Raw genomic sequence first — 20134 nt, forward strand, 5'->3', positions numbered from 1 at the left:
GCGTTAGCATAAAACAAAGTTTAAATGTATTTTCAATGCACGATGTTACAAAAGAGGTACGGTAATTTAGTTAAGTGTGCTCATTTATTCGACATGTTCAGAATGATTGTCAATATTACCACGTTTTCTTATATACAAGGCAGCACAAACATACTTGTACCTGGAATCTATGTGCAAACATTTCAAACAATTATTTTCAATATACTTTATTGTTTTATATATGTATATACTGTACAGTCTTCAGTATAAAAGAAAAGGAGATCAAATAATGAAGATGTGGCGTACCCACATACAGAAACAAACAACAACAAAGAACGCCATCAACAAATGTTATCGTCATTAGTGAGCCTACCCCAGCTGGCACCCTGGACTGGGGGCCAGCCAATGGCAGGGCACGTGGAGATAAAGGATGGGCAATTTGGAGTCCCAGTTTAACCCAACATGGAGAAAACACGCAGGCAAGGGGAGAACATGAAACCCCAAAGAGATATTTTAATCCAGGTCTTCCTGGTCTCCTTACTGTGGCGCCAACATACTAACCACTGGTCCACCGTGCGGACTAAAATAAACATAAAAGAAAAAAAATCCATATCCAAATTTAAAAAAAACTTATGGGGGAGCCCGTCATGTCAAACACCAAAAATGATCCTGAGATCAGCCAGGGAGAGTTTGGTGAAGGTGCTCCCGGTCCCCGACAGCACATTTTGGGCCAGCTCCTTCTTCCTCACCTGGAGTGTGGAAATCTTCTCCTCCACCGTGCCCTCACACACAAACCTGGAGGCATCCAAACGCAGCGTTAGCGACAGGAAAGCATCGGTGTGGCTCTGAATGGTTTTGGTGAACCTGTTGACTTGAAAGCACCTGCAGCGTGCTTATTACCTGTGGATGGTGACGTCCTTGCGCTGTCCCACTCTGTAGATCCTGTCACAGGCCTGGTCCTCCAAGGCCGGGTTCCTGTCAACATATCAACATTTTTACGTCTGTCTGTAAAAAAGATACAACCAAGCCAGTAAAACGACAAAAGCATGGTAGAGATGCACGTCACCGTACACGAGGAGGTTCTCTTCCATTCCAATACCCGAGTAGACGACGACAATGAATGCATCACATTGGCATCCATATATGAAGGCGATGCTGTTCATTTCAGCATTCTGGTTCTATCTGGAGTCTCACCAGTCCACAGCTGCATGACCTTATCTGCTAGGCCGTCCTTTCCGAGCTCTACTCACCAGTGCATGTCGATAAGGAAGAGGTGATTCCCGCCCACGAGGTTGAGACCCACGCCGCCAGCACAGAGAGACACCAGCATCACCTGGGACACAGAGGTTCATGGCGGTTCTTACACTGGCCCACATCAGAGACTGAAAATGTGATCACCTGCGGTCCTCCGGGGTCGGTATTGAATTCTTCCACCAGGTCCATGCGGCGCTTGGGGTTGACGGTCCCATCAATGGTGGCGCAACGCAGGCCCATCTGCTGCAGGTGGACGGCCACGATGTCCAGCATGCTGGTCCACTGGGACACGATCACGCTGTCAGACGAGAAAAATAAGACAGGCATTGGTTTCCTTCCGAGTTCCACCAGTAGTTGCTTTAACGCTGCTGGAAGTGGGGCGCGGCTCCACGAACATCAGCCTGGATGGTGAGGTCATTCAGTCGCCCAGCGTGCCAAACGTTACCTTTTCTGATCATCGCTCTTCCTTCTGATTGCCTCCAGCTCAGCAACGATGGCAGAAATCTGAGTTTGGGCGGAGAAAGCACAGTCAAAGTGATTCACACGTCACAACTCCGGTCACGACAAATTGCTCACCTTGGTGCTCCTGTTGCCGTCCTCAAACAGCAGCGATGCGAAAGGCGTGCCGTTCAAGCACACGTCTTTGGTGGTGGCGGCGTCCGACGGCGAGGGGCTGGATGACAGCGAGAGAGCGCTGAGCTGCTCCTCCAGGGACAAGACGATGCCGTCCCCTTGCAGCTCAGACGAGTCCAGGGTCTGAGCAAGCAGATGCCACAGGAAGTGACAATCCCGTTTTGGACACTGCGCCGTCCGTGTGTGTGTGTGTTTACCTTTCTGAGCAGTGACAGGTGGCAGCAGCATTGGCGGAGACGCAGTAGGAGCGACAGGATGTGGATGGTGCTGGAGGCCTGCTTAGGCTGCTGGGAGCTGGACAGGGCCGGGTCAGCCTGGGAAATGCCAAATTCTTGGGCGCCTGGAGGAAGGGGGGGGGGGGGTGGACGTGAACAAAGACACGCACACGCACACACACACACACACACACACTTTAGCTTTTTAAGTGGAAGCACCAAAGATAAAGCGCAATGTTTGTCATCTAAAATCACTTCAGGAAGAAAAGCATGACAAGTGGCTCGTCCAGAAACCTATAAAAGGTTGGCGGTTCCATTCTCGCTCCCCCATCCAGTCACGGTTGCCGTCCCTGACACCTGACCCACCTTCCCCCCAGTGCTGCCCACGCTGGTGTATGCATGGTTGGTGGCGGTTGGAGGGACTACCCCCAGGCAGCTGTGGCTACAGGTGTAGCCCACCACTGTGGCGTGACTTGGTAATGGGTTCAAGTCGTTGTGAAGCGCTTTGGGTACCTTGAGACATGCTATTATTATTATTATTATTATTATTATTATTATTATTATTATTATTATTATTACGTGTGCGTTACACCACTCCGGTTTTCAGGGAAGCGCTTCCGTCTTGCTAGTCTTGCTATCCGTATTGCTAATAAAGCCAATATTGAGCATCTGTGGCTATTAATATGAATATATGCAGTCCTCCCGTTTAGGGAATCAACGGTTCAAGTCCCACCTCTGTGGAAGGGATTTGAAGGAGCGCTGCTTCCACTCTTCATGTCGTTCCCTTCATGCCTCTTCAGGTAGTTCTGCAGGGTAGATCTAGAAGGACCAGATCACCAAATGACGTGTCACGTTTCCTGACCCAACACTTACACCCACAGCCCACGCAGGCTCACCTGGATCGGTCAAAGACGACGTTGTAGACCGCTTGCTCATCCACAGACAGTTTGAGTTGATGCACCTTGCAGGTCCGACTGGGAAGCGACACCTGAAACATTCGGCGTGACCATCAGCTCCTCCGTGTGGCGTGCCAATGAACTGAGATGACCTCTACCAGCGGTTTTCCGGAAGAGTCCAGCTGGTCTTTGGTGCGCCGCAGCAGCAGAGTCCTGGTCAGGATGTTGAGTCTCTCCCTGCCGCGCTTGGAGCCGTTGTCAACTTGCGCCTTCCAAAGTTTGTACTCGTCAAACGGAGAACAGCGCAGAAACCTGCAGAGTGGAAAACGGGCAGTCGTTCCCGCCGATCCACCATCGAGGTGCCAACTGAGCCGGTCTTACTTGAGCAGAGAGTACATGTCCAGCAGGTTGTTTTGGATGGGCGTGCCCGTGACGGCCCAGCGGGCGCCCGCCCTCAGCTGGCACACGGCCATGGAGGTCTGCACCTTGGGGTTCTTGATGTTGTGGGCCTCGTCCAGAATCACGCGGGACCAAGCCACTCGCAGGAGAGGCCCGGAGCGTGCGGGCTGGGGAACCACAGGAGGGAAAATGTGGGAATTGTTATGATAGGCTATGATGCATGAACCAGCACCGACCGGTCATGCTTGGAAGCTTTGACTCACCACGTCGCCGCCTTCCTTCTGGGGCTTCTCCGTCTCCTTCTGGACAGGCGCTTCCTTGGAGACTAAACTGTACGTGGTGACCACCACGTCATGACCTGCCAACCTGATGGGCGACAGGGGGGGGGTTTACGGGGGCTTTGGAAGTACAAATGCAGATGGAGAAGCCGCAGCATGGATCAAACCAAGGACAGGAATCCATCCATGGCTCGGGGGCACCGGTCCCTCCCAACCAGGATGTGTACGACTGACGAATGATGTTTTTGCCACAATGAATTGGAAATGATTTCATGATAAACGACATTAAGTGTGAACTTTGAAATACAATCAGTAGTATTTAGTGTACTAGGCTCAACGTTTACCAGTTCCACTGAACACAAAATGAAACTTTAAGGGAGAAACATTTTTGGCAAAAATATGTAACATTTGCTTTATTGTCCATATGTTCTGACTAATAATAGACCATATTACACCCAGAAAGAGCACCATTTATTCATCAATATCTTTGGGGGAAAACTGTGATAAAGTCAAGTGGAGAGGGATTCGTGTATTTGTCTAATCTTGCTCTTGTGAAATGCATGCAGTGGCATTAGCTGCTGCATAACCTGGCATCAATACTGGCATCAATACTGGCACCAACAATGGCGCCAACAATGGTGCCAACAATGGTGCCAACAATGGCGCCAACAATGGTGCCAACAATGGTGCCAACAATGGCACCAACAATGGTACCAACAATGGCACCAACAATGGCACCAACACTGGCGGTGAGTGGTACAGTATGTTGTGTGTATTGGCGGTGAGTGGTACAGTATGTTGTGTGTATTGGCGGTGAGTGGTACAGTATGTTGTGTGTATTGGCGGTGAGTGGTACAGTATGTTGTGTGTATTGGCGGTGAGTGGTACAGTATGTTGTGTGTATGCATGTCTGTTCCCCTCACACTCTGGCGCACTTCTTGCGGTCGGGCCCGTGGTACAAATAGACGGTCAGTTTGGCCGCCTTGACGTGTCGCTCTATCTCTTTCTTCCAGTGATGCACCAGTGAGGCAGGGCAGATGATCAGGGTGCTTTTGGAGGGCACAATGTGGCCGTCTGGAGCAATACATAGGCAAACACACACACACACACACACACACACACACACACACACACACACACTGTATCTCCAACACCTCTGTTCTCTGCTCTAACCAAATGTCATGAGAAAATTACCGGTTTTAGAGAGCCAGTTGCCTTGTTTCTTTTCCCCTTTCTTCTTCGCGCCCTCCTCCTCCTCCTCCTCCTCCTCCTCTTCTTCCCCATCTCCTTTGGGTTTGACCTTGTTGGCCAGAATGAGCGCGATCATCGTCAGTGTTTTGCCCAGGCCCATGTCGTCGGCTGGGTGGAGGAGCACACATTAAAAAGAAATCAGGTCAATGCATCCTCCATCATTCCTCGCACCCAAAATTCCTCCACACGGATTGTGGGTTTCTCTCCAGAGCAGCCAGGCCAGAGCGCTCCTCTGATGGGCCAGGAGGGACACCTGCACAAATCCACTTCAGGATTAGAACTAGACCGATGACAGATGTTCTGCTTTGCATGTGTAACCTTCAGGCCTTTGGGGTCCGGGGCCTCCGTGTCGGGGGAGGGGCAGGACTCCAGTGACTTGTGCAGGTGATCGATGGCCTCACAGGTGGCGTTTTTCACCGCCAGAAGACGGTCGTCCGTCATCCTGCCGCCATAGTAGGCCGGGACGTGGGCGGCGGCTGCAAACGCCACAGACTACATTACCATCTCCATCTCTGGCTTGGAGAAACATCTCAACATCACGAGAGCGCTATTTGGAGAGCGGGCCACATTGGGTTAAAACAAAGGGTCACGGGGGCCGTCTATATGTACTGTAGGTGGTCATCAAACACAACCACACACTTGCTCACGGTGCAACCAAACCAAAACAAAACACATGGCATCGCATACTGCAAGTCTCCTACTACGACGGAGGTGACCTTGGTTTGATGATCTGAAGCATTTGTGTGTGACAACAAATAAGAAATCAGGAAGCAGGAAAGACTTCCACACCATTGTACCGACTCGGATCGTAAGTCCTGCAAATCTATGTGGTGAGATCATCCGTCTATCAAACTGCCAACGAGTTGCTGCTCTAAATGCTGGCCTTACCGCCATACGTCTGGCAAGAGCCCTGGCTAGACTGGATAGCCGGTGCCGGGACCTGCGAGGCCGGAAGCAGAATGGCGCCCCCCGGACGACTGAAGGGGTTGATGTTGCCGCTGCTGCTCGGCGGAGTCACGTCTCTCGACTCTAAAAGGATTCAAGGAAGTCCTGCTAAGTCACTGCTAAGTCACTGCTAAGTCACTGGTGGAGCAGGAACCATGTGATGATGCAGGTCTTGGTCGGGTACCGTGTGGAGACATGGAAGCCAGGCTCAGAGATTCCAGCGCTGCCTCCAGCTCTCGAACCTGCGTCCTCAACCGCTGGCCTTTGTCAGGCAGCGCCTCCACATTGATTGCAGACAGAGTGGCCTGGCACACGGACAGACCAGACAACCGCGTCAACATTTGGGAACATTTGGGAACATTTTCCAGCCTCCTCAACAGCCACTTCTCACCTTTTTCTGCTGTAGCTGAACAGACAGCAGCTTGTGCATCCCTTGAGGATCCCTCAGCGGACCGTTGGCCTTGGACGCAGGCTGAAACCCCGGGTAGGCGGTCAGGGTCTTTTGGACGGCGGAGGCGGGGGGAATTGGGGGAGCTGGGGGAGTCACTGACACAAACACCACATCGTCCTCTTCCTTCTGGCGTCTTCCGCTGTGACTGGGTGGACCTGGCTGGTCGCCGTCATCAGAGGCGCCCGAGTTTGTGGAGGTGCTCGCTGCTGCCCTGGCCGCCGGCCGCCGGGTGGAGTCCTTGAGAACATCCGGGGATGTTTGTTCTGCGGCTTTGGCACTGCTTGGAGGAGGTGTTTGCTCCTCCTGCTCGCTGGACGCTTTGAAGTCTTCTTCCTCCTGCTCAGATCTCTTCTTCAGCTTCAGACCCGCCGGAAGCTCCTCCCCTCTGTGAGTATGGGCCACTATCTGCTCTTTCTTCTCCACAGTTGCTCTCTGGTCACTCTCTCTTTGCGCCACGGAGCTCGTTACTTCCCCTCCTCCTTCCACATCACGTGGTACGCAGTGCAGCTTCTTCCACTCAGAGTCTTCACACACTTTTTCAGGAAGCTTGAAGGGGTTTCGGACCAGCGGCAAGCAGGAAGCTTGTGCCTGTTTTTCATGCTTCTTCTGTGAAAGAATGGAGACAAGGGGCGGGATTTGACATGGGGAGGTGCCAGTTGCACCCCCAGGTGTGCATCTTACCTCAGTCCAAGGCACGCTTCCACACCATTTCTGGCCTGCCTTTTTACCCACGATGCACCTGTAGAATAACCTGGAGGGGCGGCAGTCTTAAATAGCAAGTCAGGCGAGGTTTGGTGCTTCTGACACTCATTTTGTGAGGAAATATTGTGTTAATTCTGTAAACCAATACATAACATAACGATGGCGGCAATCCCTCGCAATATCCCGGCTTGATTATGACTCATATCATGCTATATCATGCTTTTTCAGGAATTGATTATCACTCCTTTGTGGTCGACTATGGCCTGCTTTAGTCAAATATAGGCATATTTAAGCAAATCCCAAATATTCTTGGCCTAAATGAAGCATTTTCAAGAACAAAAATTGCTGAATGAAGGAAAACAGGGCCTGGCTACACGCGTTATAAAGTACAGGAAGTTCTGAGCTACTACTGCTGATCCAAACAGGTTTACAAGTACAAAAGTATTACATTTGTTAACATTGGTTCACATGTCACGGAAATTAAATGAGGTTTCTGACCTGCTGCACTGTTGCTGTTGGCTGGAGGTCAGCGCTTGGAGTTCCACCATGGATTCTTCATGCTGGAGGCAGTGGGAAGGGGAGAGGCTGACAGAGGAGACAGAGGCAGGGTAATGCTACAAAAAGATTCGGTCCAAGGTACAAATTATTGTTATTCTAGCACAGTTCTAAAAAAACAAACAGATAGATATGAAATATTAAAGTCAATTCATCTTCTGTACACCTTTTAACCTCTTCCATAGCTCCGATTCATGAATTGGAAAGGTAATCACCAAACAAACACGTATGACGCTTACGGTCAGATATTTTCATGCTAAAGTATGGGTCATGTGACACGCTGATACGTGCTGCTGCACTGCAATGTGAGGCATTAACATGAAAAATATCACTTGATATCACTCATTGTATTGAGTTGTGGGCTCCTATAGAGCAGCTACACACAATAACCCGCACAGAAAACTTCACCTATTGCAACTGTATTTCCTTGGATTTGTGCTTCCTGCCCAAAACGCTCTATTGGTTTTATTCCACCCTCGGCCCGCCTCCAGGCACGCCCACACCGCTGTGATTGGCCAGATGCCCAATGGGACCCCCAACTATGAACCATATAAGGAAGTCCCCTGTGTCAATTTGGCCTTTTGAAAGCAAGCCTTCAGAGCCATTCCAAACTTCTTCCAGGGCTCACTTCCAAATGCATTGTTTGAAACTTTGGCATGGTGTCACGGCACAATACAACATTCCAACACATTTCATAGGTCAGAAAAGTGGTCCCCTTTAATATTTGGGTAGAGAAGTGAACGACCCATCACATTCAGGTTCAAGGCATGCTTTGTCAGATAGAACTAACCACAGACTGGATTTGACACATTTCTAAATGCTGTAACATTTCTTTGAAGCATGAAACATGATACATGTATAGTGAAAGAGATGCTAACCTTGCTTTCCTGTTGAAATCACACCCATGCTTTTCCACGCACACATAGAAGCTTTTGCCTTTGGTGGGCCCATCTTTAACTCCAGTTTTTAGCATGCACACGCCACCTAAAAGACAACATAAACACATTTACATGTTATATTCAACTGTAACCTTACTTTTGGCACACCCTGCGGGCATCGCCCCGAAACATGCTAACACAACGATGAATAAATAAAAGTCATTGTATAAAACGAACTGTCTAAAATACACATTGTGACGACTCACCGTGCACTTCGCATATAACTTTTTCCATAACGTAGCCAATACGAGCGGTCAGTGCGACCAAAAGAACCGAGCACGTTCATGTACCCGTTTTCAAAACAAAAATATATATATATATCCGTTTTTGACTGGACCAATCACAAAGCTCAACAAGAAATATCCGGTTTGTGCATGTCAGTATAAACATTTATTGCTATCAGCCATTAATAATAGGGGTAAAACAAAACGAATGTACTAAATGTACTATTATGCTATTCAAAATAAGATTAATACACCTACAAAAACTACACGTCGAAAGCGTAAACATAGTGGAAGACTCAAGTTGCCCCTTTAGGCTTTTATTGTGAAGTATGCGGCGCGGGGCGCCCCATCCGGATATGGGCACATGTGCAACATCGTCTACATCCGGTCGACATCCTGTAGTCCTATTTCACTGCCGTGTAGAAATGATAAACCCTAATTGTTTTTCTTTCAACGGTGACAAAACCTACATCCAAGAACACTTGGTAGTACGATATTATTAGACATTTCGCAATTATTTTAAACAATTATTTGAAATCTGTGTACATTTGTCTGTATTTCTCCGTTTAGAAGAAACCTACTTTTTATTGTGTTATACGTGTGGTGGTGTTCAACTGGATGAAGAGTGGCGACAGACAGTTGCTGCACTTTACTGTCACGTCAAATATGCTACGGTCAAATGAGGCCGAATAACGTCGAGACCGCGAACAACAGGGAAGTAGAAAGGCGTGGCCTAGTTATAATAAGAGGTGTTACACCAATTAGAGCAGTAGAGGGTACACAGTGACGTTATTGGCGTTCCGCATTAATGTGACAATACATACACATGAGGTATTGAACCGAGACATGTTTATGGTTATAACATGAACATATCTACAGTGAACACCATGTATGCTTCACAACTCTCAATTTTGTTGTATTTTCTAGTCCAGTCTGTACAGTACAGATAAATACATTTAGGGGCATTTAGAACCACTGAGCCAGGGTAATGATGCACATGGTGCTTGCATTTTTAGGAACAAAAATGCAAGCGGGAGTTTTAAAAGGCGTTAACTGAACTAATCTGACCGTCTGACATGATTCTCAATATACGCCGCCGTTTTAAATAGGATTGAATTAACGCTGGCTTTGAGTAGAGCCTCGGTTCACTCCAATCCAGCAGGTGGCGCTAGAGATTTACACCACGTTTGAAAGACGTCCTTCGATGGTCGCTGGCTGCTCTTGATGACAACTTGCCAATAGCGGGCTTTGTTTTGACATGGCGGCAAGTTTCGAAGGTTTGTCTTGTTTTAACGCTTTAAGAGCTTCGTTCCACCCCAGTTCTTCACCCTCTGTCGTTTGTATGCAAGCTGTGTGTCTTAGTCACTTTTAACAATGCTTTCAAGCGTCCGAGTTTGACTTTTGGAGTGTTTGTTGAGGCGTCGCCTGTGTTACTATAAGCATTTAACAACTAATGGAGGTGAAGTTGCCATACCACCTAATTCACGGTATGCTAATCATACTCGTTTAAAGAGACACCAACTCCTATTAATACAGCTACTTCAGACTAGGAAGTGTTCATTTGGATACTCGTCGCCATCAACTCTCGCTCAAGTCCCGGATTAGCAAAGACCGCCACAATGTCATCTCCAGTCTCCGGACTTCCATACTCCCAGATGGACTTTTTGTCCCGTTGGATGCCCAGCAGCACCAGGGCCGGTGTTATCCTCAACCCTGGTCCGGAGCTGGCGGAGGCCCCGCGGTACAGGTCCCCCTCGTCCGCCCCGGGTTCTCCGCCCCTGCGGCCAGATGAAGGCGACTCCTGCGCTTCGGACTTCGCCCCCCTACCGGCTTCGGCGAACAGCAGCTGCCTCGGCGGGCATGACCCGTCCAGGGCGCCTGGTGGAGACGGGCCTGGCGGTGGCGGTCACAGGGCCGGACCCACCGGGGCCTCACATGGAGAGGCGCACAGTTTGGCCGAGATGTCCAACGACCCTCGGGATGCCCCCATTTTGATGAAGCTGGAAGAGGTAAGAATAGTTGAACAAACCGGACTTGTTTAACGCCAAGTTTGTTTAGTCTGTATTTGGCCTACAGTCCATGCTATGCTAGCAGTCCATGCCGTGTTGTTTGACTACTGCATTACTGCATTACTACTGTCTTACAATGTAGTCAAGAGTATTGGAGTGGTGAGCGTATTGGAACGAGGAAAGTATCCAGGTTGATGTTGAAACGGTTGGAATGTGTTGAGAAATCTGGAAGTAGTTGAATACATTTTGTATACAATTTGAATTGGAAAAATAGGAATGTCGGGAAAAGTGTGAATTCTGTGATAATAGCACAAAGGTCCGGAACCATGGATTGAATGGTTTGATGCTGGAATGGTTGGAATCTGTTGAAAGTAGTTGCTCAATTCCTTTGATTGAATTAGATCAAAGGCATTGTGGAAAAATGGACATGTTGGGAACAGTGGGATTTGTTTTGTGCTGACTTCGTTGAATGAGTTGATGTTGGAATAAAGTGAACGGGTTTAGACATGGGGAAGTAGCAGCAGAGGTCATTTGTTTCCTGGAAAAGTGGGAATTTGGGGGAAAATTCAAATGTATTAACTATGAAAACTAGCCTTAATGTCTGGATAGTGCTGGACGATTTGGTTTTGCAATTGTCAGAATTGGTTGAAAAACACTGAAGTACTTAGTGTAATTGAGATCTAAGGAAAAGTGGAATGTGATTTTTAATACCGGGTAGAAGCCCTGGATGTGTGGAATGTGCAATGTGTGGAATTGGTTAAGAAATGTGAGAATGGTGGAAGTTAGAAAAAATGGCACATCCTGTTTTTAATGGGAAAATTTAGTGAGAATTTTGGAAAATCTGGGAATTTTTGAAAAAGCTAAAATGGTCACACACTATTCCAGATCAAGAGAAACGATTTGATACTGACTCGGTTGAAAAATGAAGGAGTAGGAGGACAAAAAGGGGAAAAGGTGGAGAATCCATATGTACACAACCATGAACACATGCAGTCTTTGCAGCTGAGGCGGTGGCAGCAGCACATGCAGGAGCAGCTTAAAGCCGACCAACTGGGCGAGCTCCTTCGCCTCCAGGAGGAGCAGCAGAGGCTCCTGGGAATGATGAACACATCCCATCTATGTACAGAGGGTTTGTGCAGACGTCTTTGCTTCTTGGTACTATGCGTGCTATTGCACTTTGGCAATCTTGCATCTCTCCTAGAGAGTTTAGGAGCGGAACCCGAGACCTCCAGTCCCAGCCAGAACCAATGCAGCCCTTCAGCCAAGTGTGGAGTGAACCCCCAGCAGGAAGACACCCTCACAGGGCTGCAGAGTGGCGTGGAAATGCAGGACAAGAAGGATGGTGGGAGTTTTTTCTTCAAGAGCGGCATGAAAGTGTCAGTGCTCTTAGCTTTGGTTTTGTGTGGCTCCCTCAGGCACCGGGGCTGATGCTCCCAAGAAGCAGGTTGATGGTGCTTCATCAAGACAATGTGATCACACGGCTTTTTCTTGCAACAACAGCAGAGAAGATGAATCAGTGCTTGACGACAGGTATGTTTCATTTAGCTGAGAACTATCCTGGAATTCTGTCTTTTCAAGGGATATGAACCACCATGACTGACTTTGTTTGTGTGTCGTGGTGCAGACCCATAACGGCAGGCAAGCAGACCTTTGAGCAGTTACTGGAGGAGCAGCTGAGGTTGGAGGAGCAGAGGTTGAAATCTGGCCGGCAACACCAGGTCAGAGAAGATTTCTCAGAGATCCACTAAACCGTATCCCAGAAGAAAAAAAACATGTCTGTCTCTGCAAACCCTCTTGCTTATCGTGACTCGCACCTCCCAATAAAATAAGTTGTGACCTCATGGAAAAACTGCACTTAGACCGTCATCCACAGTCCTTTGGTCAGACATGACCACACGTCTTTCCCTGCAAAGAGGCAGCCATTCATGCACCTATTCTGCCTAGAAAGCCCCCTTCAAAACACCTCCACAAAGCTCCAACAAGGTTTGATGTGTTAGATACTTTCATGATGACGTGTAATACTAACAGTATTTTGCCCTATTTTGGAACTTCCTGGTTGCATTTATTTCAGTAACATAGAATGTAATGCTCCACTGGTAACACTGGTAACACCAGTCCATAACCCATTCCAAAAACATGCTAGGTTAATTGGCCACTCCAAATTGTCCATAGGTATGAATGTGAGTGTGAATGGTTGTTTGTCTATATGTGCCCTGGGATTGGCTGGCCACCAGTCCAGGGTGGACCCCGCCTCTCCCCAAGACAGCTGGGATAGGCTCCAGCACCCCGTGACCCTCGTGAGGATAAGCGGTATAAAATGAATGCATGAATGTAGGATATAGTGTTTGTTATATAGCTCTGCAAAGATCTTCTATTGTAAAGGATGTACCACCCTGTTGACTGCATAATGGAGCGTGTGACATGATGCTGATATGTGATGTTTTTTAACGTAACTTCCATATCCCTTTGATGTGTCATCATGTTCCCAGAAGCCAAACGCCAGAAGGGCCTTCCTGAGGCGAGGCCAGGGTTTGTCTCGATTTGCCAACAACCGCAAGCTCTCTTTTCACACGGAGGACACAACGACGGATTCCAAAGCAACACCCCAGGCCAGAAACTCCGGGCCCACATTCAGTCAGGGAGGTGGCACAACAGCCTCCCAGAGGCTTCCCGTCCAGCGTAAAACCGCCACCCTCAACAAGGAAAACCGTCCGAGAGGCGCCACTGCGCCGCCCCAGCATCTGAGAGTTGAGCGCAAGGCGGCGCAGGTGAAGGTGTTGGGCTGCCACCAGAGACAAAACACAGCCAGGAGCGCTGTAGCTTTAATTGCTCTACCCGGCAAACATGTGCAGCACCGCCAGCTCGCCGTGACGAAGGAGGGGCCGGCGTTGGCGGACGGGCGAGGGGTCGCCGGAGTTGTGCAGGACTCCTTGGAGGGATCCTTGGTGGAGAAGCTGCAGCGCTGGGAGTGTGAGCGCCAGCTTGAGAGCATGGAGCTGGGAGAGTTTGAACTCCTGGAGCAAGCGGCCGAGGAGCTGTCCTTCTCCTCCACCTCCTCCTTTGTCACCAAGGTGATCTTTCTCCTCATGCGTGGTGTGATTGCTTCCCATTATTTTTCAAGTATAATATTTGATGGTTATTTGATTGGCTGGGAGGAATCACATGGTTCCATCGTGGTGTCCTCACCATGAGGCGTGACATGTTGGTTTTGGGGGCCTGTAGGTTCTCCAGATGGATCAGCAGAACCAGAAGCTGCTCGGTGTGGCGGGGCTGCACCAGAGACGCTTGTCATCCACGCCCATCAAGTGCCCGCCCACCAGGGAGCAGCGTAGCAGTCATGGAGGCCCTTGCGGCGGCGGCGGCGGCCATGGCGCTGTGCAGAACAAAGTGAGGTTTGACGATGGAGAGGACTCCACATCAACAGCCGACGTCGACATTAAAGAGCCGGAAGCTTCTGTCTCGCCGCCCGTTAGTCCGGGCGACCTCCCAAGCTGCTTCCCCGTCCCGCCCGAGCCGGCGTACGACAGACGCTCCTATCAGGATGAAGACGCCGTCTGTCAGCGTTCGGAAGATGGCGAGAGCGACGTCATCAGCAGCATCGACTCCACGCTGACGGAGGACAAAGACGCGCCACCGGGCCAAGTCGTGTTTGACGACGAAGACACGTGGAGCGACCTTGACGACATGGCGGTCAGCGTGTCTGACACGGTCTCCACGGAAGCGGCCAATCGGGAGCCGGAAGCTCCTCCTTCCAAACTCATGGTGACACTGTTCCCGTCCCTCAAGCCAAAGACCCTGAATGCACCTCGACCTCCGTGTCCCCCCCAGGATGAGAAGCCAGACCAGGAGGCGGGTGAGATCTTCCATCCTTTTAAGGCTGGGCTGTCAATCAAGTAGATGTTAGCCTTCCATTGAGCTGGTACTAACTGGTGCTGGTGCTAACAGAAGAGCTTCATGCGTGTGCCTGCAGGTCAGTGTGTCCATTCCACACAGCTGAGGGAGAAGGTGGCCCAGCTGGAGATGGAGATGGAGCGCTTCCAGAAGGACAACGCTGCGCTGGCCAAGCTCAGACGAGAGTACGAGAAGAAGCAGGAGAACCTCAGGTGATCCGGCTGATCCACACAGGAAGTCCTCTATCCCTGGCTTGTCCGTGCTCCACACTTTTTGGTTTCCAGGAGGGAGAGCGAGGCGTTTGAGAAGCGGAGAGCCGAGCAGCTGACTCGCTTCGAGGACTACAAGAAAGAAGAAAGCAGGAAGCTGCAGAGGGAACGCAAACTCTTTGAGAAGCACGCCGTGGCCATGCGAGCCACGCCCGACAAGAAAGAACGGGAGGAGATACAGGTAACGCCAACGGCGCCGCGGCCTCCTTCTTCAAAATGCCCTTCTTCAAAAAGTGGATGTTCAAATGTTCAAATGCCCTCATTAAATTATACAAGTATACGTAGTATAGTAGTAAATAATAGGATTGATGTCACCTGGTAGTACTGTATGAGTACAGTATCTTCCACACGTTACCTTGGTTTATGATTGAAATACAAGTATAGTATAGTAGTAAATAATAGGATTGATGTCACCTGGTAGTACTGTATCAGTACAGTATCTTCCACAGGTTACCTTGGTTTATGATTGAAATAGAAGTATACGTAGTATTGAGGTGACCCGGTAGTACTGTATGAGTACAGTATCTTCCACACGTTACCTTGGTTTATGATTGAAATAGAAGTATAGTATAGTAGTAAATAATAGTATTGAGGTGACCCAGTAGTACTGTATCAGTACAGTATCTTCCACAGGTTACCTTGGTTTATGATTGAAATAGAAGTATACGTAGTATTGAGGTGACCCGGTAGTACTGTATGAGTACAGTATCTTCCACACGTTACCTTGGTTTATGATTGAAATAGAAGTATACGTAGTATTGAGGTGACCCGGTAGTACTGTATGAGTACAGTATCTTCCACACGTTACCTTGGTTTATGATTGAAATAGAAGTATAGTATAGTAGTAAATAATAGTATTGAGGTGACCCAGTAGTACTGTATCAGTACAGTATCTTCCACAGGTTACCTTGGTTTATGATTGAAATAGAAGTATACGTAGTATTGAGGTGACCCGGTAGTACTGTATGAGTACAGTATCTTCCACACGTTACCTTGGTTTATGATTGAAATAGAAGTATACGTAGTATAGTAGTAAATAATAGTATTGAGGTGACCCGGTAGTACTGTATGAGTCCAGTATCTTCCACAGGTTACCTTGGTTTATGATTGAAATAGAAGTATACGTAGTATTGAGGTGACCAGGTAGTACTGTATGAGTCCAGTATCTTCCACAGGTTACCTTGGTTTATGATTGAAATAGAAGTATACGTAGTATAGTAGTAAATAATAGTATTGAGGTGACCCGGTAGTACTGTATGAGTCCAGTATCTTCCACAGGTTAGCTACCAAGAAAGAGCGTTTAGCGTCCTGCAGGAGGAAGCGAGTGCTGTCATCTTTGTAGCTAACCGAGGTGATGTCAGGTGCTGAAGGAGCAGCTGAGCGTCCTGCAGGAGGAGCTGAGGAGGAAGGAGAGCCGCTGGTCGTGCACGCACACTCGCCTTCGCCAGCAGATGGACTCTCTACGCCGGGACAACCTCGCTCTGAGGGACCAGGTGACACCCCACCATGGTGGCGGGCGCTATGGCGAAGGCTCCCTGACCTCTTTTCTCCGTCTCTTGTCTTGGTAGGTGCGCACGTTGGAGATGCTTCGTATCAGTGCCTTGAAGAGGAACTCTCCAGGAGCAGAGGGGGACATGAAATGTGGGCCTCCTGGTACCAAAGGAGTTACCTTTGCTGTAAGTGTTTGCCCCCGCAACCTCATGCTGGACACCCCCTTATTGCTCATTCATAGCATACACATTGTTACCATGGCAACGCTTCCTTACTTCCCCGAAGGCCTGTGCTCCATCTGCCCTCTCCCACCTATGACACCATCACACCTCATACTACCACCTCATTCTCCTACATGGGACGTCCTTTCCATCTACCACCTCATTCTCCTACATGGAACACTTATGTCCTTTCCATCTACCACCTCATTCTCCTACATGGGACGTCCTTTCCATCTACCACCTCATTCTCCTACATGGAACGTCCTTTCCATCTACCACCTCATTCTCCTACATGGGATGTCCTTTCCATCTACCACCTCATTCTCCTACATGGGATGTCCTTTCCATCTACCACCTCATTCTCCTACATGGGATGTCCTTTCCATCTACCACCTCATTCTCCTACATGGGATGTCCTTTCCATCTACCACCTCATTCTCCTACATGGGATGTCCTTTCCATCTACCACCTCATTCTCCTACATGGGATGTCCTTTCCATCTACCACCTCATTCTCCTACATGGGATGTCCTTTCCATCTACCACCTCATTCTCCTACACGGGACGTCCTTTCCATCTACCACCTCATTGTCCTACATGGGACGTCCTTTCCATCTACCACCTCATTCTCCTACATGGGACGTCCTTTCCATCTACCACCTCATTCTCCTACATGGAACATCCTTTCCATCTACCACCTCATTCTCCTACATGGGATGTCCTTTCCATCTACCACCTCATTCTCCTACATGGGATGTCCTTTCCATCTACCACCTCATTCTCCTACATGGGATGTCCTTTCCATCTACCACCTCATTCTCCTACATGGGATGTCCTTTCCATCTACCACCTCATTCTCCTACATGGGATGTCCTTTCCATCTACCACCTCATTCTCCTACATGGAACACTTATGTCCTTTCCATCTACCACTTTATTCTCCTCGTATTACCACTTAGTTTTTTACTTTATTTTTGCACATTTGACTTTATTCTCGTAATATTAAAAATTTTTTCTCTTGAATTTTTCGATCATAAATATACAACTTCATTCTCATAAATTACGATTTTTGCACATTTATGTTTTTTTTTTTCTCCTAAATATACAATTTTTTCTCATAAAATTACAGGTTTTTATTCTCTTTTATGTCTGGCTTTATTCTTCATAAATGTTGGCCTTTATTCTCATTAGTGACGCTATGTTTCCCTGAACATGTGACCTTTTCATATGACCTTTTATCTCGGAAATCTACCACTTTGGTCCCCATAAATGCATCATCTTTTTTCTCTTATACTATTTTTCTCACTCATAAAATTAGAAGTTTTTATTCTTGTAAATTCATTACTTTTTTCCTGGCCAATGTAGGACTTTATTCCGCATAAGTGTACCATTTTTTTCCTTCTAAATGTACTACTTCTTTTCCTGGTAAATGTACCAGCTTTTTTTCTTGGCAATGTAAGAGTCCTCCAAGCTGCAGTACTTCAGCCGCCACTAGAGGGAGCTCCAAGGACAGCGGGCATCCTGCACACGTGCCCAAAGGTAACTATTCATCATATATACATATATATACATATATACATATATATCTACTGTATGCTTTATATACTGCAGTAACTATTCATCATATATACATATATATATACGTATATATATCTACTGTATGCTTTATATACTGCAGTAACTATTCATCATATATACATATATGTATCTACTGTATGCTTTATATACTGCAGTAACTATTCATCATATATACATATATGTATCTACTGTATGCTTTATATACTGCAGTAACTATTCATCACTTGTGTGTGCAGCAATGAAGAGCAGTCTCAGGAAGCCTGGCGACTCAGGCCCCTCATCATCATCATCATCATCATCATCATCGCGGTCTTGGCAGGCGCCCGGCAGGAAGAAGGTGTCACAGGAGCAGTCCATGGTGGAAGATTCCCGTAGCTGCTCTCCGGTAGGAGGCGTCACTCCTGGTGCTGATGTGATGGAACCCCAGGCAGCGTTAACACCAGCCGTCCTCCTTCGGCAGCCGGGAGAGGTGACGGCCAGCCAACCAAGCCAGCGTCTGCAGGAAGAAGACGCTCAGGAGGTCATCGCGTATCCCGACGGCAAGGTCAACAAAGATCCGCGCTTGCTTCGAGATCATGTGGAAAATCTTTATCTTTCAAAACTTTATTTACATTTCAAATGGCATAAATATGAAAGAAAAGAGAAGAATACGTATCATTCCAGGTGGAGAAGGTCCTGGCCGGCGGCGACCGCGTCGTCATCTTCCCCAACGGGACCAGGAAGGAGCTTTCATCGGACGGCGTCGCGGTCAAAGTCACGTTTTTCAACGGCGACACCAAGGAGGTGACGGCCGACCACAGGGTGGTGAGTCCGCCCATGAGAGGACGCTCGGGTCCATCCATCCATTTTCCTCCGCTTATCCGGGTCCGGGTCGCTCCGGACGCTCGGGTCCATTTGAAAAAGGAATAATGGTGTGCCCGTCAGATCTACTACTACGCGGACGCCAGGACCACGCACGTCACCCACCCGGACGGCGTGGAGGTGCTGCATTTCCCCAACAACCAGACCGGTGAGACGCCTCCCATGTCCCCCGTCAGAAGCTTCGCGGCAGCGTCCATCTCACGGTCCGTCTCCTTCCTCCCCGCAGAGAAGCACTTCCCGGACGGCCGCAAGGAGATCACCTTCGCCGACCAGACGGTGAAGAACGTCTTTCCCGACGGCAGCGAGGAGAGCGTGCTGGCGGACGGCACCGTCGTGCACGTCAAACCGTACGTATGCTCGTCGGCTCGGCTTCTCGCCGGCTCAGCTTCACGGCCGTCACGTTGTGGTCCCGGCAGAGACGGAACCAAGGAGATCCATTTCAACACGGGCCAGAGGGAGGTCCACACGGCGGACTACAAGAGGAGAGCGTATCCGGACGGCACCGTGAAGACGGTCTACGCCGACGGACGGCAGGAGACGCGCTACCCCACCGGACGACTGCGAGTCAAAGACAAAGACGGGAACGTGGTCGCCGACAGCAGACCATAGCGAGGACCGCCACCGTCCCTCTGAGGAAGCACGGTCAGCCTTTTTCCGATTTCTTCGGCTACGTCCTCAACAGGTGTTGGCTCATCTGTTTTTCCCAAAGATGGATTTATACGTGGTATAAGAGGCAAACAGATGACGTGTGGCGTGGGACCTTGGATCCCAAAGATGGATTTATACGTGGTATAAGAGGCAAACAGAGGTGTGGCGTGGGACCTTGGATCCCAAAGATGGATTTATACGTGGTATAAGAGGCAAACAGACGTGTGGCGTGGGACCTTGGAACGCATGCGCACACGGTTCCGTTCCTAATGTCAACCTTGTAAATAGTTGGTTATATCTGTAAAGAAATGATTTTCATGTAAACAACCATTTTGTGTGTATGTTGTTGCTTGGTTAAATCCATATTTGTGTCAAAATGGAAGTTATGCTTGGAATTTGTTGAAAGTGATATTTTACTGAAAGTGACCTGCGTTCCACCGCTGATTAC

The 20134-nt window shown here is 48.7% G+C and overlaps 2 protein-coding genes across 11 annotated transcripts; one reads left to right on the forward strand and one right to left on the reverse strand.

The window, feature by feature from the left end:
* Positions 1-109: 109 nt before the first annotated feature.
* Positions 110-8839, reverse strand: ttf2 (transcription termination factor, RNA polymerase II). Its single transcript, XM_058083007.1, has 23 exons — positions 8703-8839; positions 8437-8542; positions 7502-7588; positions 6983-7052; positions 6242-6907; positions 6035-6155; positions 5794-5934; positions 5224-5381; positions 5077-5158; positions 4849-5013; positions 4578-4728; positions 3640-3742; positions 3359-3543; positions 3136-3289; positions 2978-3069; positions 2815-2900; positions 2064-2206; positions 1810-1989; positions 1679-1737; positions 1378-1531; positions 1230-1312; positions 880-954; positions 110-774 (listed from the first exon to the last, which is right to left on the reverse strand). The coding sequence occupies exons 1-23, from the start codon at positions 8728-8730 to the stop codon at positions 630-632; spliced, it is 3234 nt and encodes a 1077-aa protein (XP_057938990.1). The 5' UTR covers positions 8731-8839; the 3' UTR covers positions 110-629.
* Positions 8840-9282: 443 nt separating this feature from the next.
* cenpj (centromere protein J) lies at positions 9283-20063 on the forward strand. 10 transcript variants are annotated; one of them, XM_058082998.1, is made up of 18 exons: positions 9285-10729; positions 11723-11858; positions 11931-12071; positions 12145-12259; positions 12354-12447; positions 13219-13800; positions 13952-14582; positions 14700-14832; positions 14905-15070; positions 16251-16382; positions 16458-16565; positions 18060-18138; positions 18414-18754; positions 18841-18981; positions 19102-19186; positions 19265-19385; positions 19455-19680; positions 19748-20063. In XM_058082998.1, the coding sequence occupies exons 1-17, from the start codon at positions 10340-10342 to the stop codon at positions 19645-19647; spliced, it is 3588 nt and encodes a 1195-aa protein (XP_057938981.1). In that variant the 5' UTR covers positions 9285-10339; the 3' UTR covers positions 19648-19680; positions 19748-20063. The 10 variants fall into 10 exon arrangements, with proteins under 10 accessions (XP_057938982.1, XP_057938984.1, XP_057938981.1 ...); XM_058083003.1 differs by having other exon boundaries at positions 18414-18562; positions 18638-18754; positions 19455-20063; XM_058082997.1 differs by having other exon boundaries at positions 9285-10207; positions 10266-10729; positions 19455-20063.
* The last annotated feature ends 71 nt before the right edge of the window (positions 20064-20134 follow it).

The sequence above is a fragment of the Doryrhamphus excisus genome, chromosome 9 (genome assembly GCF_030265055.1).
Source record: "Doryrhamphus excisus isolate RoL2022-K1 chromosome 9, RoL_Dexc_1.0, whole genome shotgun sequence".
Lineage (NCBI taxonomy): Eukaryota > Metazoa > Chordata > Actinopteri > Syngnathiformes > Syngnathidae > Doryrhamphus > Doryrhamphus excisus.

Coding starts and splice junctions, on each gene's coding strand:
- ttf2 (XM_058083007.1), bottom strand. CDS start 8,730: ATGGAAAAAGTTATATGCGAAGTGCACG. Junction 7,053..7,501: donor CAACAGCAACAGTGCAGCAG/GTCAGAAACCTC, acceptor CCGCCCCTCCAG/GTTATTCTACAGGTGCATCG. Junction 5,935..6,034: donor GGCTTCCATGTCTCCACACG/GTACCCGACCAA, acceptor GAATCCTTTTAG/AGTCGAGAGACGTGACTCCG.
- cenpj (XM_058082995.1), top strand. CDS start 10,340: ATGTCATCTCCAGTCTCCGGACTTCCATACTCCCAGATGGACTTTTTG. Junction 19,187..19,264: donor TTTCCCCAACAACCAGACCG/GTGAGACGCCTC, acceptor TCCTCCCCGCAG/AGAAGCACTTCCCGGACGGC. Junction 19,386..19,454: donor ACCGTCGTGCACGTCAAACC/GTACGTATGCTC, acceptor TGGTCCCGGCAG/AGACGGAACCAAGGAGATCC.